The sequence below is a fragment of the Falco punctatus genome (assembly GCF_963210335.1).
Source record: "Falco punctatus genome assembly, chromosome: 7".
Classification (NCBI taxonomy): Eukaryota; Metazoa; Chordata; class Aves; order Falconiformes; family Falconidae; genus Falco; species Falco punctatus.
In genome coordinates, this window is record NC_137587.1 from 50,439,102 (window position 1) to 50,458,828 (window position 19,727).

General features: G+C 44.3%; 1 protein-coding gene across 1 annotated transcript in view; it reads left to right on the top strand.

The window, feature by feature from the left end:
* The first annotated feature begins 4,267 nt into the window (after nucleotides 1–4,267).
* The window catches only part of TBC1D2B (TBC1 domain family member 2B), a 48,097-nt gene continuing 32,637 nt past the window's right edge, over nucleotides 4,268–19,727 (top strand). The window contains exon 1 of the mRNA XM_080395564.1: nucleotides 4,268–18,513. Within this exon, the coding sequence (XP_080251690.1) occupies nucleotides 17,425–18,513 (1,089 nt within the window). The 5' untranslated portion in view covers nucleotides 4,268–17,424. The remainder of the gene's footprint in view (nucleotides 18,514–19,727) is intronic.

The window sequence follows — 19,727 nt, forward strand, 5'->3', positions numbered from 1 at the left end:
GGCACTTTGCTGCAGCAGCGAGGCGGCACCCTTACCTTGGTGCAGTCATGACTCCCTCACACTGTTCCAAGTTTCCCCGAACTATAGGATACTACATAGAATCTGTGATGCCACAAATAAAAGAAGATTTAAACTGTGGTTAATTACTGGTTTTAAGACTGTAGATAATTACACAGAGATTTTCATGTTTGATCAAATATATGGTGTTAAATCTTACAAGGGGTAAAACTAAATACTTTGGAAACAGGTACGTGAAAACATAACGATTTTATAGAATAATTTGTGTACATGATTTTCTTTCTTGATACACAACTAGCTGGACTGTGACCCAGTACAATGACAATACTCCTCTACAGTATTTTTTACTCTGTCTCAAACGCTGTAAGATTAAAGCTCAAAGATACTGTAATTTTCCATACAATTACTAATTTCTTTTGTGTGATGTTGGTGTCAGTAATGCCTGATATTCGTCAGAATAATGGGCTCATTTTTTCCCCTTTCACGAGTTAATATGCTTTTAATTCCATCTGTTCAGTCTTGCTGTCTTTCAGTATCATTGGATATTCTTTTTTTTTTTTTTTTCCATTTTGCAGTAGTAGTGCCTCATGGGGTTGTGTTTGTAAAAGTCATTATTTCCTATTGTCTGTCATGTGTTCTCTGGAAACGCAGTGGCCACAGATGTTGCGGGCAGCAGCAAACCATTGATTTATAGAATGCCTTCTGTATTTTCCATCTTACCCTGTGTAAGTTACGCTAGCTTGTTTGCCTCAGAACAGTGACAAACACTATGCTGAAGCCTTTGGAGGTGGTCTGTGGTATTTGGTGTGAGCAAACACGCAAGTGGATTCGTTTGATCTCTGTTACTTTAGACGTGTGTTATCTGATGCATTGCAGTTTATCTCCCATAATGTTTTCCATTAACAAGTTTTATGTGTGATTGCTGTGAACCATCTCTGTCGCAGATGATCTGTGTATTTCACCATCCATGGGGTATGCCATGGCATATGCCAAATGTCCAACACGTGGCAAACACACTCTTCTGAGTAGAACCATTTCTTTGAGTTAAGGTCAAACGGAGGTAAGGTCCCGTATATATCATTATCTCTGTTCTTACAGAGGTGGAACCTGTTTCTTGGGTTTTATGAAAACAGCGTATTAATAGAAATGTTTTTTACTCGAATCCTTGAAAATTGAAATGCACATTAAAAATTTAAAAAATAGGGATTTTGTTGCAGAAACTATCAAACTTCATATTCTAGAGGCCTGACTAGTTTCAGATTATATTCTGAGATAAGAGACAGGGGGTTTGTTGTGGAATGGAAATAACTGCACTTAGCTCAAAATCTGAAATAAATGAATTTGGCTGAAATAACAGCAGGAGTAAAAAGAGTTTGTAATGTTATTGCCCAATACACTTCAGCTGGGACAGACAGTGGAATTAAATTTGATGAGGAAGACATTAAAGATAATAAAGTTATTATTGTTCCTGTCCTTAGAGAGATGTGTGTCTGAGGCAGAGTAAAGGACATGGTGAAGAGATGTTCTGCTTTTTTCTCTGTGTGGTTTTGCAGTTACTGGTGTTTCGTAGAGGTGTTGATGACACTGAGTGACTGTCACATTCACTTTGGTGGGGAAAACGAAGAGGCTGTTCTTGGTAGCATTGAAAGAGCATCAGCATTACAGATGAAAGTGCCTTTATTTAGCTGGAAGTTCTGCCATTTTGATCTTTCAGAAAAAGAACTTTCACAACCTGAACTCCAAACAAAATGCCCTACTGCCCTTTTCTTCTACTGCCTGTCACGTGCCAGAGCAACGACAAGCCAGGTGTGACAGCCATGCATGCTTTGACGTTGCATCATACATTACTCATCCCCTCCATTCTTTCTCAGTTAAGATTTGCTCAGATCCAAATGTTTTTATACGTTGATCCGTGACTCTTGCTACAGCTATTTTGCACATGCATGGCTGGTCTGGCACGTGTGCTGTTGAGTGCGTGCTGGCAAGCCCTGCAGTACAAACCATGGCTTGTGTGGCCTTCCCCGAGTCTGTGCCGTGGCGGCTGAGGTGTGTGTGCCGACAACGTAGACCGGAGTGCTGTAACTCTGCTCAGGAGGGTCATGGGCACCAGTACAGCCTCCCCCTGGTTTTCAATGTAGCTTTTCTCAGTTGAAATCAGTGGATGTGGCAGCGTGCCAGGACCAGGGCAGCTCATTGCCGTGGGCTTCGTCACAGCTGGGAGAATTCAAGACAGATAAAGCTTGCTTTTACTTCTGTGGGCTAATGCGCCATGTGGAATGGTAGCCACTGGGGCGTCACGGAAGGCTTTGGGCCGGTCCCTCGTGCAAAGCGGTGCAAGAAGGCAGGCACAAGGTGTCTCTGTACTTGGTGGAAGTGGTTCTCAGCTCGCTCTGAGGAAGGATTCGCCTGCCCAGTTCCTGCTCGCAAGCCGGATTCAGCTCTTTAGTAGGCCTGTTGTCCCTGGGGTACGGACTGCTCCTCACAGTAGCCCGCAGGCAGTACTGGTGGCCAACTCGTGCTGATCATCAGTGATATTTTTTTAAGTGATCTAATATTCCAGGCTACTTCAATGGCACTTGGATAAATTGATATTCACCAGATTCCCCACCCCATCCCCATTAAGAAGAAATTATCTTCTCTTTAGGAACCTGTTCAGCTTTGTCATTATGGCCTAGTAGACCCTGAGAGGAAAAAGAATATTGGGCTTTTGACTAAAATGGTTCTTTTGGTTTTCAGAAAATGATTGTGCAACTTTTTTTGTGCAGATACAAGATTCTACATACGAAACCCATGGTAGATTCAGAGAGAATTCCCTCTAGGAGTAATCTGAACCTGAGACTGTGCTTGCTCTGCCTAAACAAGTAGGTTGATTCATGTGTGTATTTTCAGAAAGAAATTAAATTCCAGGAAATTCAGTCAGGCTTTTCATATGTTTAAAAGTTTTCATCACTTTTATTGTGATTTTAGTGACCATTTTCCTTCTGATGATATAACCAAATATGATAAGGAAGTACAGATACATTCCCTATTGTAATTTCACACATCCTAACAATGACAGCAGCATTAGAATTTACAGTTACGCAAGTCACTATTACTACACATCTTCTAAACTTTGGCTTTCTGCAGAATTTGCTAGCAAATGCTCCTGATGGAATGACTTAATCCCACATAACTCATTCTCAATATTTTTTCCATTTCCAGTTATCTCCAGTAGCTAAAAAAGCAGAGGGTATAATTTGTGTCCAGAGAAGTTGGTGTATTTTGAGGTCATACTTAATTCCAAGAAATTCACAAAATTAAATACTGGGTTATTAGTGTAGTGAGTCCAGCCTGCTTTGCTTAGAGGAGTCTCTTTTTCTCACCGTAGTAATTCTGTAGTAGCCAGGTATTCTTGAGGGCCTGGTTTCAACAACAGGAAGGCTCCTGCTCGCTTCAGCATGCAGGCATCAGCTCAGGTCAGTAATCATGTTTTGCTTTGTTCAAATGTGGAATGCATAAACCACATACCAAGGACTGCAGATAATAAATTATTCTGTTTCTGAAGAAATACTAATAAGCAGGCACTGTCAGAGATGGAAAACACATTTACTGCCAGTATTGTTATTGTCTCTTTCCTTATGAGACAATACGTAAAATGAAAGAAAATATTCTAGCTTCATATGAGAAATAAGGGGAGTGTTTGATAATAGTGGCCAGAAGTGAAGGAAACCTGTGTCGTCGGCAGAATTTTGAATGGGTTTGGGAATCTGCTGAAGTTCACAAGCCAGGCCATACCTGGGTAATGCCAAACCTGAGTCTCCTGTGACTGGGGTGCCGCACCTGCCCACAGGGACCTGCAGGTCAGCTGGGGTCAAAATGGTGCTCAGCAGCTGCTAATCAACTCCCTTTGACACAGGGCACCTTGCAGGGTGGGGGAATCAAAGGAAATGCTGTGAGCAACAAGTCTTTAGATGTTAAATAAAATGCAGGAAAGGAAGAATTTCTGAGCAGCTTGTGAAACCAAGCTTCACTCCTGCCGCATCCTGCAGGAGCACTGTAAGAGATATTTGAAATTTAATGCAAGTCTCTTTACTTATGACCAGTTCAGCCTCAGTCGTGTTCTGTTCTGGAGAAGAAACTCTCCTTTGTTATTAAATTCTCCTGTAATTCTTTGTGTAACTATGAAGTCAAGCGTATTATTTGAGCAGGTGAACAGTGAATTTTTGAATCATTGTTTTTCTCAAACCCTTCCTTCCAACCTCCATTCATATACTCGGCCAAGAACCCAGCAGAACCGAGGGGGAAGGACCTTCTCTGGCGCCCAGAGCGCAGCCGCCGGCAGCGCCATCCGAGGCAGGTGGGCAGCAGGCGCGAGGGGCCCGTTGGGATATGGGGAGTTGGGGGTGTTTGTGCACCTTGGGTGAGCAGCCTTCGTCTGTGCCCTGCATCAGAAATGAAGTGGATCCATTGCTCTATAGGGGTATAGGTTTTTATATACACTCACCTTCCTCTGTAAGTGTGCAGCTGGCTAAATCATGCCATGTGTAATTGCTGTTGGGAGGCAGGCACCAAACCACCTCGTTCTTCGAATGGAGGGTCCAGTACCATGCTACTTGTGCTAAACAGCACCAGCATCTCTAGGATGTCCGTTTGATTTTTATGAGTGAATTAAAACATGAATAAAGTGAGACTACTGAAAAATGCAAAAAATCTTCTTCAGCCGCTTCATCTGCGCCTTCCACGTTTAGTTTGAATGTTCTTGCTTTACCGGTCTAAACAAAGAGTATTTGAGGCCTCACAGAGAACACGGGCATCTGAGTTCACAGTGTGTTGGTTTGCTGTAAGACCGTAGAGTGAACTCAGCTAACGTTCCTCCTCGTTAGCTTGCTCGGAAGGAGTACAGGGTGTACGCAGAGGTTGCAGGCTTACCACTGAGTGCAACTGCACTCCACATTATCAGTAAGCGTTTGATAAAACAAAATCTGGCAAAGCCAGAGTAAATATTTGAAACAGTATCTTCATTTTTTGACCAAGCTCCTCCTGGGAAGAAACTTGAGATTTGTTAAATCCCTTTGAAAATGTTGGTGCATCATGTGAAGGTTCCCTCGGGCATCTCTGCTGTGTGTTATGTACCAGGGGACTAACCAGTGGGTTTGGCTGCAGGTCTTGCAGGTTTGCCAAGAAGTTTGGGGCTTCTTCTGCTCACACAGCTATAGAAGTAAAGTCGGCTGCATTCAGTGTATTGAAAAATACAGCTTTGTTAGAGAAGCATACCAGTTGTGACTCATTTATGGTACATTCTCATTATTTTTTTCATTTTGTTTATTTTCAGCAGAGAACTGGTGGAACACTTAGTATTTCTGCAGTTAATCTGTGTGTTAACCTTGAGAATAACAGTGCAGGAAAAATTAAGCCTATGACATGAGAAGAGCCTAAAAAAATCTTGACTTTATAAAATGAAGCGGAGGTGCTTACGAATCCTGTGATGAAACCCAGGAAGCTTGATTCAGCGAACAGGGTTTTGAAACCCACAAAGCCTCCTACCTTCCCCTGTCCTATTTACCTGAAGATATAAAGCAGGTAGAATTTTGTAATTGATAGCTAATCTACTGCTATTGAATCTGATAGTTTACAAATAATTGTGGTTCTTTGTGGCCTTTGATACTAATTACTCTCCTTTTTATGTACCACTAAAAAAGGGGGAAAATGAAGAAGTGTGTGCAGAGGGAAAGAGAGTCAAGGACACTTCCCTGGTCATTGACTGATTGATTCTGCCCGCAAGTAGGACCTTCAATCATCGCTATGACTGCTGAGGCAGCCAATTTCTAAACTCTGTTTTATCTTAGAAATCCATTATAGGGACAGGAGGAAAAGGCAATTGTGATAATTTTTAATCAAGATTCCTAGATGGTTTCTTTTTTGTGAATGGGATTTGCTTTCCGTCTAGTATCATCCTTCTTTTTAATATTTCTGCGAAATTTGACACTGCGGTAGTGCTGCTGGCAACATCTTTCTTCTTTTTCGTCTTGAATTCCTTAAATTATTTAGATCCATTTTTTGTTTTAGTTTAATGATTTTTGTTAGGTCACAATAGAAGTTTGGAGTTTTGTTGTTGTCAGCTTTGATTTATAATCATCAATTTGACATGATTTTGGCTGCATCTTTCATCTGTAAGCATAATGGGCTGCTAAAAAGAATTTGTTTGAAACCAGTTAAAGTTATAGTCAAATGTTAATAACCACTAAGAAAGGAATTTTGTCTTGTTGCTTCTTTCAGTGTGCGTGGTCAGTGAAAGCAAACTGAACAGAATGGAAATAGCTGACATGCTTCTGGAATACTCCCCTACTTTGGGAGCTGGGGAACAGAAATGGCTCTTCATTATGTTTCTGTCTTCAATCCTGTTGAACTGCCGAAGTGCAGAGCACTATTAGATTTTTTAATAGAGCTTTTCCAAAGTTCACAAGATGATGTAGGATGTCTTGGTCACAATTTTGGATAGATTCTTATGGAAAATGAGCCCAAACTGCTATGTCACCAACCTTATTTTACTGTGCCTGAGGCTGCAGAGGTCTTTATTATGAAGGGTTGTGTTTGTCCATCACTGAACAAGGAAGAAGACATATAGTTTGTATCCAGACTCTTCCAAAAAAGCACAGGAGAGTGACTAGACACTATGAGAAAGAGTCTTTTCTTGGTTAAAAAACTAATTCCACCTGTAAGTTTGGTATAGTTAAGAGGAAAATGAACCAGAGGGTTTGAGTTTGTCCCCCAAATGGGTCTTTCGGGGGGGGGTTATTTATTTTCTTCTTTTGCTTAAACTGTTTTATTCACCTGTAACTGTAAATGTCCTTAACGATACCTTGAGGATGTCTGAACAGAGAAATGACAATTAAAACTTCCAAAGAGTAAAAACTCTCTGGAAGGCTGAGTATTAAAACCAAAACCCACTGCTGGCAAAAATTCCTGCTGCTTTGATTCAAAGCCAATTACACCTTCTCAGAAAACACTGTTTGTAACCCTTTTCCCAGTAATACCAGCTAGGACTACTTGGAGGTTATGAGTTCTAACCAATATAATAAAAGCTTGACAACATTTTAAAAAATACTCATCATGATTTGCGTATATGTGAAATAAAAGACAAGGAACATGATGACTTTTAATGTCTAAGAGCAAATACCACAGGAAGAGTCCTATCATATCCTGACTATTACAATTTGTATGCTTTGCAGAAAACAATCTGTGGAACTATACAAGAAAGAGAATGTATATAAAAAAATTAAAAATAGAATTTATTTCTCATATAATTGATACATTTACTAAGCTGATAAAAACTATGAACAATTTTTCTCCAGACATTCCAATGAAGATTTGAAATAAATATCCAAGTGTAACTTAAGTTCAAAGAGCTTGATTCTTCTTCAGTTCTCACAAGGTTATTTCAGAATTAAAAGCAGTTAGTTGAGTTCATCCGTGCAAATTTTAAGAAAGAATCAAACTGGATGTTTGGCTTACAGTGAAATGTACAGTATTTGATATCTTGATGATAATCAACTAGCAGTGTTGCACACTGCATATAAATACTGCTTTACTTTACGACTTTCTCCAAAAGGCTCTGTTTAGAAGCCTGGTAACAGCCTATCCAGTCTGTAAGATTTTCATGAGTGGAGGTGTCCCCAGACATAACATAGGGACCATTAGTTGGGTGGTTGATAACAAAACGCCAACGTCAGTCTTTGTCTCTGCCACAGAAGTCATAGTTTAGCTGGGCTGGGAGCACACTGATGTGGCTTGACATTCTCACTTCGAACCTGGCAGCCCAGAACTTAGGAGAACTTGGATTCAAACTGCATTTTATCTGAATAATCAGAGATGAACTTTTGAATAGGAAACTTTTTCCTTGTCTTTGCACAATCAAAATTGAAAGTAAACCTTGGAAAGCTCAGTGCACAAACCTAATGTTGAGTTTTCTTTCTCGTTTGCTTTTGTCCATTTAGAAAATCCTTAGAGATAGGACTGACATCATGTGAAACCATATGATGTTTAACTTTTGTTATTATCTGGATTTAGACTTTTACATCTCACAATGTGGATCTCTGTTATTTGAGCAAGAACGATGAAATAGCAATAGTAAGAGGTTAGCCTCAGGCTGGAATGGCTACCGAAGAATGAGACATACGTACATTTTAAAATATATTTATTTATTTATTTAGCATAGCTGGAAATATATGAAAAATCAGAAATTAATTTTAGGATATCATGGTTATAGACTTATTCACCCTCTCGTGTTTTTGATTTCCCATTCTGGCTCCTCTCTTTCTGTTGCTGTTGTCCTTCCAGATCCAGGCTCTGCCCAGTTTCACAGGTCCACACAAGACAAATACCTGACACAGAAGTACCTGCCTTGACTGTGTTAGCTGTTCACTCCAGAGCATGATGGTGCGTTGTAGCTTTACAACATAACAGTTGCAAGATTATTTAACATGAGCAATGCCACTGTTTCTGTATACCTTCCCAGACTGTTTTTCAGAAACACACATATGTTAAAAAAAAAACCCAAACAAAACCAGAAGGCCCATCTTGAAGCGAGTGTGATATAGAAAATACCAACTATGGTGATTACATTTTCACACAGTTACTAATGTAGAAGCACTGTCATGATGGTAGGTGTTGCAGTGTTCTAAGTAGGTTTGGAAACAGGCACCATGCGGCTTCCCCCATGATTTCTGTAGGAGGGCTCTTTCTTAGTCCTTTTAGTCTTAGGAAGCTGGAAACCCTGAAGTGCACTGTTTCCGATATGATTCAGAACACGTCGAATGAATTTTAGGTAACATTTAATATTAGCTGAACAAATTCAGCCAGCCTCATGCGGTGAAAGCTCCAAGCTAATAGCTTCAGCACGATTCTACAGGCAATCTGCCTGTACCACAAGAGAGAGCCCTTGCTATCTTACAAGCCTCACTTCTAAGAAACAGTATTACGCCTTCTAATTCTGCCTTCTTTCACTTTCCATTATGGGGCACTACACCACTGTTTTCTGTTCTGCAGCCACTGTGCACGACTGTCTGCACAGACTTTTCACCACTTCTGCATATCGCCAGGCATGAAAACCGAAACTCGGCATCTTCTTCTCTATGCTGAGATGACAAGCCATGCCATTTTTGATACAACTGTTACGTAAAGAGACAACAGTGTCTTCTTTCTGTCTGTTTCAGAGAATCACGGAATGGTTTAGGCTGGAAAAGACCTTTAAGATCATCCATCCAGCTGCTGACCTAGCACTGCCCTCTCTTGCCCAGGACTCTGACAGGCGCTTCAGCAACTGCATAATTTAATCCCCGAGTGATTTTCTGTGACTCAGCGCCTGCATTTCACATTTCGGTTCCCAGTGCCCTGCCTGCCCCTGCCCCTTGCTGCAGCCCGCAGGCAGCACCGCCAGCTGCCCCCACGGGCCTTTCTCATTCTCCCTGTAGGAAAGTTACACATCGATAGTATTTTTACAGGCCTGCAACCAGCCTGTGTTTCAACCATTGCAGGAGCTGATTGTGGCTCAGGAACGCTGCCTTAATGAATCCATGCATCTGAAGGGCTTAAAGGCAACCATGTCTGTCTGGGCTTTTTCACTCTTCCATATTTGCATTTAAAAACACCATATGTGTTTAAATCCTCTTATAGAAAAAGAGATTCTGAAATGAAACGTGTTTCTGACTGTCACTTGCCTACCCAAATACCCTGATATCAGCTGGCTGTAGAGACAGGTTTTGGGGGTGGTGCACACACGGTGCATTTTTGCTCAGGCTCATGCTGAAGCGTTCAAGGTGCTGGTGATGTGATGGAACCGAACCAACTGCATTACAGTATAGGCCAAGAGAAACAGAGCAGGGTGTACGCTAGTTGTGTGACTGCCAGCTTATCGTGGTACATCGCTATCTATGACATGAATGAATGAATGTCTGTCCGACTATGCTTTCCTTTTTCAGCAAGTGCTTTTTCTTCTGCTAATTTCACCCATGTAACTTAAACACTCTCCCTGCAGAGACACCTATATGGTTGGCAAACAAGACGTGAGTTTCTTATAAGTGTGGGAACTTGAGATCCATGTTAGCGTGAGCTGGATCCCATTCCCATTGTCACAGCATTGTTTGCATGGGGTGATGCGACCTGAGGTGAGCTTGAACACTCATGCACGGAGTGCAGTTTTGTGTGCCGAGGGTGGCTTCAGTCCCAGCAGTGTATCCTGTCGGCACAAGGCTGGCTGTAGGTGCACAGTGACCCTGCCAAAACACTGCCCAGTGCTGGCTGTGGTTCTGCGTCACGTCGTGTTATTCAGTGTATTCCTTAATTTTATTCTTAATTGATGTTTCTTGTCTCATGATCTGAATACGCTTGGTGCTAGAGCTCACCACAGTTATTGCTCCGTACCCTGCCCCTTTACGCTTTCCTCAGGTAAATTTATCACTTAATTCTTCAGGAACTGTGTCTCATTTGGGACTGAAGAGTCTAAATCAACACTTGGTGCACTGGTAGTAAATAAGCCATCTTAAGTTGTTCTCATTACTCCTTATTTTCAGTTCTTTCACCAGCCTTCTCCCACCACCCTTTCATCCTGCTATGTTTGCAGAATACGTAACATAAGATACTCCATTTCAATTGGAGGTTCTGAAGACAGAAATTTCAAGAAACAGAAAGTTCTTTGTTTTAATAAATCTGATGTTGTCATATACTTCCCCAAATTCAGGAGAAATTAATTTCAAATGAAAACTCGTGAAAGAACTACTGGGGGAGCTGCTTCTGTGCGTAGATCTCACATTCAGGAAATAACTGAGTTATGTCAGGACACAACAGTTGTGGCTGGGTAGCTATGTGGTAAATGCTTAAGATTAACCCAGCGAGGCCTTCAGAAGATTCCAAATAAAAATGTTTGCTGTAGCCATTACTTGCTTTGAGTAAGGTATATATATTCCATAGCTTTTGCGAAGAGTTTGCAGGTCCCTCAAAGGGCACTAAGGATGTGTTATTGTTGGCATGGGCTGGCAGTCCTCAGACTGACCACAGATGCTATTTACTGGATTTTCCCTGAAGTACAAGCGCTTACAGTTTTACTTCTGCTAGTGTTGGTGTTAATAAATGACGCTGCTGCAAGAGGCAGTTAGGGTTTGAGGTGGAGAGAATGGAAAACATTTGTCTTCAATAAACTGAAGTGGTTTTGGGGCAGTCTTGAACACATGCCATGGAAACACAGCTTAGTCTTTAAGGAGTAACATTTCCCCCTTCTCAACCATCCGTACTTTGTATCTTTTTCTAGGATGCAGATCTCATTTTCTAGACTTGCACAAAATTTCCTTTGATACTAATATTAACAGGGTACGTACAAGCATTTATTACGGCCAGGTAAGCCAGTGGTATAACATAATGGCATATTTAGCATATAGTGCTAGCAAAGCTGGGTACAGGAGGGCAGCTGTCTGGAGATGATGGGTCGTTTTCCCCTCACGTTTTCTTAGATAATACTATTCTTTGATATCTGTCTTAGAAAGGACTTGGGGTTAGTTTGGCTCCAGATTTGGATGTTGTGACTTACTCTTGAATCTGTGTTTCCTCAGTTTTCCTTGTGCTTCCTGTCTTTATCCAAAGCCAAAGCCAGAAGTTCCAAAACAGAAAACCACAGGAAAAGCTGCTCTGGTAATATTTGTCTTGAGCAGAAACAAACAGCAAGAGAGATTTCCTGCAAAGTCATTTTCTTGTGAGGAATGTAGCCTGGATTCTAGACCAGATTTAGACTAGATTTAGTCTGGCTAAATCTGCCTATTTGTGTATCAGTTACAGATTCTTATTTAAAACACATGTCTTTCAGTTCACCATCTTTAGTTCTTTTTTCAATCCCATTCAGCTTTGACAAATACATTTACACTTTACTAGAATATTGTATTTATTTCTTGAAAAAGGGTGAATGGACATGTGATAAAATTATGAATTATAAGAATCTGAAGAAAGCTCATTTGCAAGGAACCGGTGTCACTGTTGTAACTTCCCACTAATGAGTGTGTTAAGCACTTCATAGTCCACATCGGAAGAAAAGCTCCTGCCCAAAGCATTTAGGCTGGAATTCATCCCACTGAAGTTTAAACACTGAAATGATTTGCTCTCCATCAGTTTCTGCTGTTTGGCCATTGATGCTGGATGGAAGCTGGAGCGAACAGACTTTCCACTCACAACGTACATACGTTCCATGTGCGGATTTTAAGCCTCGGCTAAAAATCTAAAGACTGGGGAGACAAATCTCAGCTTTCTGCGAGATGGACATTCAAAGTGAAGATAAAATGTTAAGAAGCGCAGGTCTGGGGCAGAATTCCAGCCATGGGTCTGTGTGTAAGTCTAACCCTGAATCACCCCCGAGGCACGCAGAGGAAGGGCTGGCCAGGGCTGTGACTAGCTGCAGCTCCTGGGGCAGTCCACTGCGACAAGACAGCAAAGGTCTCTCGATACACGCGTGACTGACGTTACCTCATACCAGCATAAAGGCTTGGCTGTGCACCGTTTGGAGGTCTTTGGAGGGGTCCCTGTTTGGATTTAAATGGAGGGAGGGAAGTGCTCCACTGCTGCTACACCTGGGGTGAAAGAAGTTCAGGAGCTGCTGCAGAAGCGCGGTTTTGTGGTTGCAGTTAATACAATGCAAATATGTCAGCCAGGACGCGGTGTACCAAGAAATGAGTTAGAAAGTCAGGAAAATGGGCACACTGTGATTGAAGGTGAGAAAACTGCCTGGGCCTCTGAAACGTTGTGCAGAAAGGAAGAACAACTCTTGGGCACACCTTGGAGTAGAGAATAGTTAAAAGCTTTGAGATCACAGATCCTGACAGTTGTTGCTGTGAGTTAGAAAAATGCTGCGCTGTCTCTGCTAGCGCAGAGCTGTACCAGCTACTGCACTTGGGAGAATGGGCTTGTAAATGCCTCACAGGAAAAAATGAAAATCTCTAATGCTAATGAGATGTGATGGCATAAACCACTGATGGACTGTAGAACTGTTATGTAAATAATACCATGTATTTTTAGATTTTTCAGAAGAGCCTTACGCAGCAAAGTGAGGTTGACAGACAAATATATAACCCAGTAGACCTGTAGTATGTTTCCACATCTTAACACTGGCCTGAACTACGTAAGAGCAAGTAAAGGTGAAAACACTATATGACACCTGTTTTCACTAAATGCTGTAGATAAATGCCAGCGCAAACATCCATGTATTTGTACAGCAGTGATACACTTTTTCCTGTCACCTCTTTTCATCTTTTCAGTTTTATGTGAGGTAGCTTGTTTTGTGTACTACAAACTCTGCTAGTCTGATGATCCACGTATGTAGTGGCAGAACTTCCCTTACGCATTTTGCAGCTCTGTTACGAAGTAGTACACTGGGCAGGATATTAAAGTTTACACAGAGCAAGGCAAGGAATCCCTGCAGCTCAAGGATAGTTGCTTGTCTTCCTGTTCACTAGTCCAGCGCTCTGACGGGCCATCTAATCCCAAAGAAATCCCTTTCCTCCATTCTGATAGTGCAATGCTAGACTTCTAACCACAGGAACATTTATCAATGATAGACTCCAAAATTAATTGTCCTAACCTCTTTTGCTTTCTCTCTTGGCTCTTACTTTTCAGGATAACTCTTCAGCATCTCCTTCCTTTTGTTCTAAGAAAATCTGACTGATGATCAGAAGTGAGTTTGATCATCCCTCCAGTCAATGTTCCGGGTTCACTTTTAAACTCTTTAGCCCAACATCACTTAAGATGCTATACAGGGAATAAAGATAATCTTCAGCAGCCCTTCACTAAGTTATTTCTCTCTCTGTGAGACAGTGGATATAAATCTTTTGTATTCCATTCTGTCCCACTTGATCTTTTCAGATTCTTCTTATATGTAATGCTTCCATGTAATATAAAACAATTACACACACACCAAAAAAAAGGATTACGTGAAGATTTTTATTAAAGTCTACTCTGTGATCTCTTCTGATCTTTCTTTTTACTGGATACTTCTGTAAGTCCCCATTATATGTACCTATTCTTAGGTTCCCGGCTGGGAATCTAGTATACACATGGAAATAAATTCCCCTGTAAGCAGCTGAAATAATTGTGTTTTATTAATTGTGTCTTTATATCCCTTGCCCATTGATCTCTTTGTCTCTACAACAGTACTCTCAATTCTTCTGCTTACACCCTTCAGCATTCCCATCAAGCTGTACAGCAGGTCTCTAGGCAGCCTGGATCTGCACCGATGCTGACAAGCGATAACTATATGCGTGCAGATTGCTCAGGTCATTGCTACAGTTGAGTAGTTCCTGCTTTTCTATTCATAAAGGGTCTAATTTGACTCTTTTCTCTACATGGCTACCAACTTGCCTGGATACCTCTACAAGTCTGATCACAGATGTGTAACTAGAAAACAATGCTGCCATTCAGTGGACTGTGTAATTATTGCTTTTTCGCAGTGAAGAGTTCTTGATAAGATGCAGTGCAACAAAAAGGACAAAGAATGGATTTAATGTTGTTGTATATTCAGCTGGTTTTGCATGAGACGATTAACTGAACTGGGTCTTTCCTACTGAATCAGAAACTACAAATAAGCATCCCTGCTTACTCACGGTGCATCTTTTTTCCATTTTCCGAGGGGAACGCAAATGGCGAATGTGACGCAGGAAAGGAGCACCATCTAGTGTTTAAAGAATAATACCGGAGAATGAAAAGTATGTGAAACGTCGCCCATCGGTTAACACATATAGACCATGTAATTCTTTGGCTGACTTGTTTGCATATACGGAAAGAATTTATGTTGGAAATGTAATAATATTATGTTCTTCATGGACGTTGTGGTGACTGGGAGGCAGGGGAATGCAGAATGGTGTGTCAGTCTGCACCAGGAACAGTAATTTGGAGCTATTTTTTTTTGCCTATTTGTCTCCACTGGGAAAAGAAAGCTTAGGAAAATTTTTGGTTCCTGACCTCCGAAGAATGTAAATAATATTAGGCCAAAAACATTCACTCTTCAAAATAATGTAGAGCAATACTGTATGCAAGTACTATACATAACCAGGCTGTAGGAGAGTGACACTATTTATCTTGGCAGTGACGGTCACAATTAACGTTCTGCAAAATATTTGTTAAAATGGAAGTAACCGTTTAGCCTATATCTAAGCGTGCAGGTTTGGACTGACACGATGTGGGAGAGGGTTTGAGGGGGACAACTGTCTGTAGTTCCATTGTTCTGGAAAGCAAAAACCAGTAGATGTTTAGTGTGAGCTCTGAAAAATTCTGGGTTTCATCTCTAATTAAATCTCTGTATCTCAGAAGATACCAGACAAGAGACAAAGTAATTTTTGCTTTCTGTTTTGTGAAAGGAAGCAGTGTACACTCTCAGCCATTCTAATTTTGGAGCTGTGATCTCATTTTAACCAAGAGCATGGTACAGATGTGCTGCTTGTTATTGACTGATGTTTCCTGCACTTCTGTAAACATGACAGCATGAGCCTGGCGCACACACCAGCTGTACTCTCTCTGCCTCCATATCTAATGATAGACTCTTTTTCTTGCATATTTTCTTTTTTTGGATAAAATGTGAATGTATTCAAGAACTGTGAATGCTTATATTCATGATAAGATAAAACCATTACAGTTGTAATGAGTTAGACCAGTCTCTCATTTTTGAGAGTAAATTCAGTTTTATTTCTTATGTGTTGTAGATGGCCTTGTTCAGCTGAAAGTGCCATTACTAAAATATTTGTTCATTTTCAGGAGAGAAAAACGCACCAAAAAAAAGGGAATTTCAAATATTTTCATGTTTAATGAGCTTTGTGGTCCTTTTGGGAGTGTAACTGCTGGTTTGCTATATAGAAAATTTACTTGACAGTTGCACTATGGTTAGGAGTTACACGCACAAAATTGGCCCTCGCCTCTGAACAGGAGGGAAATATCTTGTGAGATGCTATTTATATTTGTTTTCTAGACGTTGGTTAGCAACAGAATGTCACCTATATCATCTGTGCATTCTGGACATGAAAACATGAAAGAAAGAAGCAGGTAAGGGAAGAGCAGTTATATTCACAATTGCTGTTATTTACCAGTCCACGTCTGGATCTGTTGCTGAAAACAAAGGGGGGTGGGGGTGGGGGTGGGGGCTGGGGGGGAGGGCATACATGAAATAAGGAACTTACTTCCCAAGAAGGGGAACTTCTGTTTACATAAATCAACTGTGAAATCAGGGGATTCTCCTGCTTTTAGTGTTGTGAGGAAGCTGAAGAGAAAATCAAAAAAGAGAAGTACTGACAGCAAAAGTTTTGAGGATTTAGGAATCGGTTCTGTGGTTTATTGCAAGATGTAAGTATTGACAGCAGTAGGAGCCATGGGTGCTCAGCACACAAAGAACAAGGCCACTCTTCATTAAGTTGATGAGATAATGTAACAGATCAGGGATAAGTGCTGGGGCACTTCAACTTGTCTAAATGACTGAGATAAGGAACTGGCAGCTTCTAAAGAGAGTCAGTGTTTTCCCTGTGTAATTCATGTTCTGGCAAATGACACTTGCCAAGGAAGAGCATGATGCTACCAGAAGACAGAGAATACTTTATATCTGGGAAAGAAGATACTGAGCAGTATATATGGAAGAAACGTTACTGGTCTGTTGTCTAAGCACCATCAACACTTCTTGCTTTCCACGTTTACTAAGAAAGCCTCAACTTTTGACAGAGCAAAATCATTCTTCTGGTCTGGAGGGGGGAAAAAAAAAGAAAAAAGAAAAAAAGTCTAGCCTTAGTTTGCAACACTTAATCTTTCAGCATAGCACACTTCATGTCATGTGAGTTGACTGGGGAGATAACTTCCACACCTCAGTTTCTATAACACATTACTCAAGTTTCTCTGACAGAACATGGGCTATTTCCTCACTCAACACATTTCTTATCAGTAGGTGACATCCGGAGGGGAGGACTCAAAGAATTGTGCAATCCCTTATGTCAATGTCAAAGTGGGACCCACAGACAACACTGAATGTCCAGGTGCTTTCTATCCTTTACCTCCTTTAGCACAGAATGAAAATACTGTCTGGGGGGTGAGGTGGTTACTTTTTACTGAGAACTTAATCAAGGCATTTAAAAATGAGGACAGAGTAAGAAGCTCCAGGGCATTGAGGCTTTCTGGATAACTTGGACTTCCAAACTGTCACGATTCAGTCCAATGAACCCAGTTCATAAATAGTATAATCCTAACAAAAACACCGTTGCAACCACCAGCTCCGACCATTGCAATGACTGTTTTCCCAGAAAGCCCTTTGTGCTGGAACTGAGGTTGGGAATGAAAAGCTGAGCGGAGTGGTTGCCTCCTGCTCTCGGGCGATGATGCCACATCAGCCTGCTTTCTGCGTTGGTACCCAGAGCGCTGGGCACGGGTATGGCACGGGCATGTGCTGGGGGCCGGGCGCCAACAGAGCCCCGTGGAAGGCCGTGTGCCCCCCGGAGCAGCGTGGTCTCTCCACAGAGGGGTTTTCTGTTACAGGAGCTCTCTGTCATTAACGCTGGAAGTGCCCTGGGGTCCGAAACGTGCCTGGACGTAGCAGCGAAGCAGGAACACACCACCCGTGTGGCCGGTGGCCTGCAGCCGCTCGCAAGGCCGAGCCCCCCGGCGCCAGAGCGTTCCCCCGGGGCCGCCTGCCCGCCCCGGGAGCGCCGCGGCTCGGAGGGGGCTTCCCGCAGCCGCCGGGCCGGGCCGGGGGGGCCGGGCAGGGCGGGGGGCGCTGCGGGGCGGCCCGCGGCTCCTCTGTCCCGCTGCCGGGAGCCGGAGGGCTGGAGCGCCGGAGGGCCCGGCCCCGGGAAGCGCTGTCCGGCGCGGCGGCGGCACCCGGCAGCGGCGCGGCCGGGCCTGCTCCGTGAGCGGGCGGGCGGCGGAAGGCGCCGCTCCACGTCGGCAGCGGGCCCGGGCGCCCCGTGCTCCCGGCAGGGGCCGGGCCGGGGCGGGGCGGGGCGGGGCGGCCCTCCGGCTGGGCCCGGGCGGGGGGCGGCGGGGCGGGCCGGGCCGCGGCGGCCGCACTACAAGTCCCGTGAGGCGGCGCGGCGTGGGGCCGGCCCGGCTCCCTGCGTGGCGGGCGAGGCTGCGTCGCGGCGAGGCGAGGCGCGGGCGATGCCGGCAGAGGGAGAGGAGGGCCCGGCGGCGGCCGGCGGGGAGGGCGCGGGGTCCGGCGGCGGCTCGGCGGGGGAGCAGGCCGGCCCCGGCGCCCCCAAGCTCTGCGGGTACCTGCAGAAGCTGTCGGGCAAGGGCCCCCTGCGCGGCTTCCGCAGCCGCTGGTTCGTCTTCGACCCCCGCCGCTGCTACCTCTACTACTTCAAGGGGCCGCAGGAGGCGCTGCCCCTCGGGCACCTCGACATCGCCTCCGCCTGCTTCAGCTACCACCAGCCCGAGGCCGCCGCCGCTGCCGCCGCCCCGGGGGACGAGGCCGCCGCCTTCGAGGTTCACGGCCCCAACGGCGCCGTCACCGTGCTCAAGGTAGGCCCGGGGCCGGGCGGGACCTGCCGCCGCCGCGTCCCCTCAGCCTCCCCTCGGGCCGGGCGGGCCGCTCCCCCCGGGCCCCGTCGTTGCCGCCAGCCCGGCTTTGCCAGCGAAGAAAAGCGCCGTTTCCGCCGGCGACGGGCAGGGCAGCGGGGCCGGGCGTTACTTTCAGGGCTGCTTCCCCCCCTGGTGATTGCGCCGTTAAAGCGCCTCCGGAGGGGCCGCGGGCGCTGGCGGGCGGCCCAGTGGCGGGGCGGCTGTGCGGGAGCCACACGTGGAAAACGCCTTTCCGAGTAAATGGGGCGGGTGGGGGCGAGGGAGCGGGTGGCTGTCGTTTTTGGGGTGCTCACCCCGAAAGGTGCCGTGTGGCGGCCGCTCCCCGCCCGCCGCCTCCCGACCCGGCCCGGGCGCTCGGGTCCTGCCGCGCCCTTCCCGCAGCGGGACCCCCGGGAGCGGGGCGCCTGGGAGTGGGACCCCGGGAAGCCGCCTGCGCTCGGTGGAGAGGGTCCAGACCGTGCCGAGCACCCGTTATTCCCCATTGCTGCTTCCCCGCAGGCACCGTGCCTGTGCACCGGCCGCGGGCGATGGACCTTGCTAGCGCGGCCCTGGCGTCAGGGTGCGATCCGTGAAGTCACCCGAGTGACACTGCCGGGTCCCTGCTGTTGGGAAGGGTCTTCTCCTGCACACCTGGCCGACGGTGACGGTCTGAGCACCGGCAATACACGATGGTAGAGGACGGCTTTATAAAGCTCTTTAGTATTCTGTTTTGATAAAAATGAATGGTTGACAAAATAGGGAATCATTAACATGCCTTATAAGTATATATTCTTACATATGTATATAAGAATAAGCGCATTAACTGGAAAACTAATATGATAATAGTTTTAACTATATTTGGTTAAGGAAAAGCAATGTGATTGGCAGTTCTGCATGCCTTCATGTGTAAACCCTACCTTTTTCTTCGTATTGCTGTAACTAAAGATTTTATTGCTCTCTGTGAATCTGCCTTTATAGCCCAAGTGTTTATGTTACAGAAGTTTAAAACTGCAGACTCAGTGTAAGCTTTGATATTTTTTTTAATAGCTAGAGGGTTTTTGTTCGGTTTTGGTTGGTATCTAGTGATTTTTGTGGGGAAAACTGCAAGAAAATACATAATGCACTTTCTGTTTTGAGGATTCTTTTTGAATAGGAGGGTCGGTCTTGAGAAACAT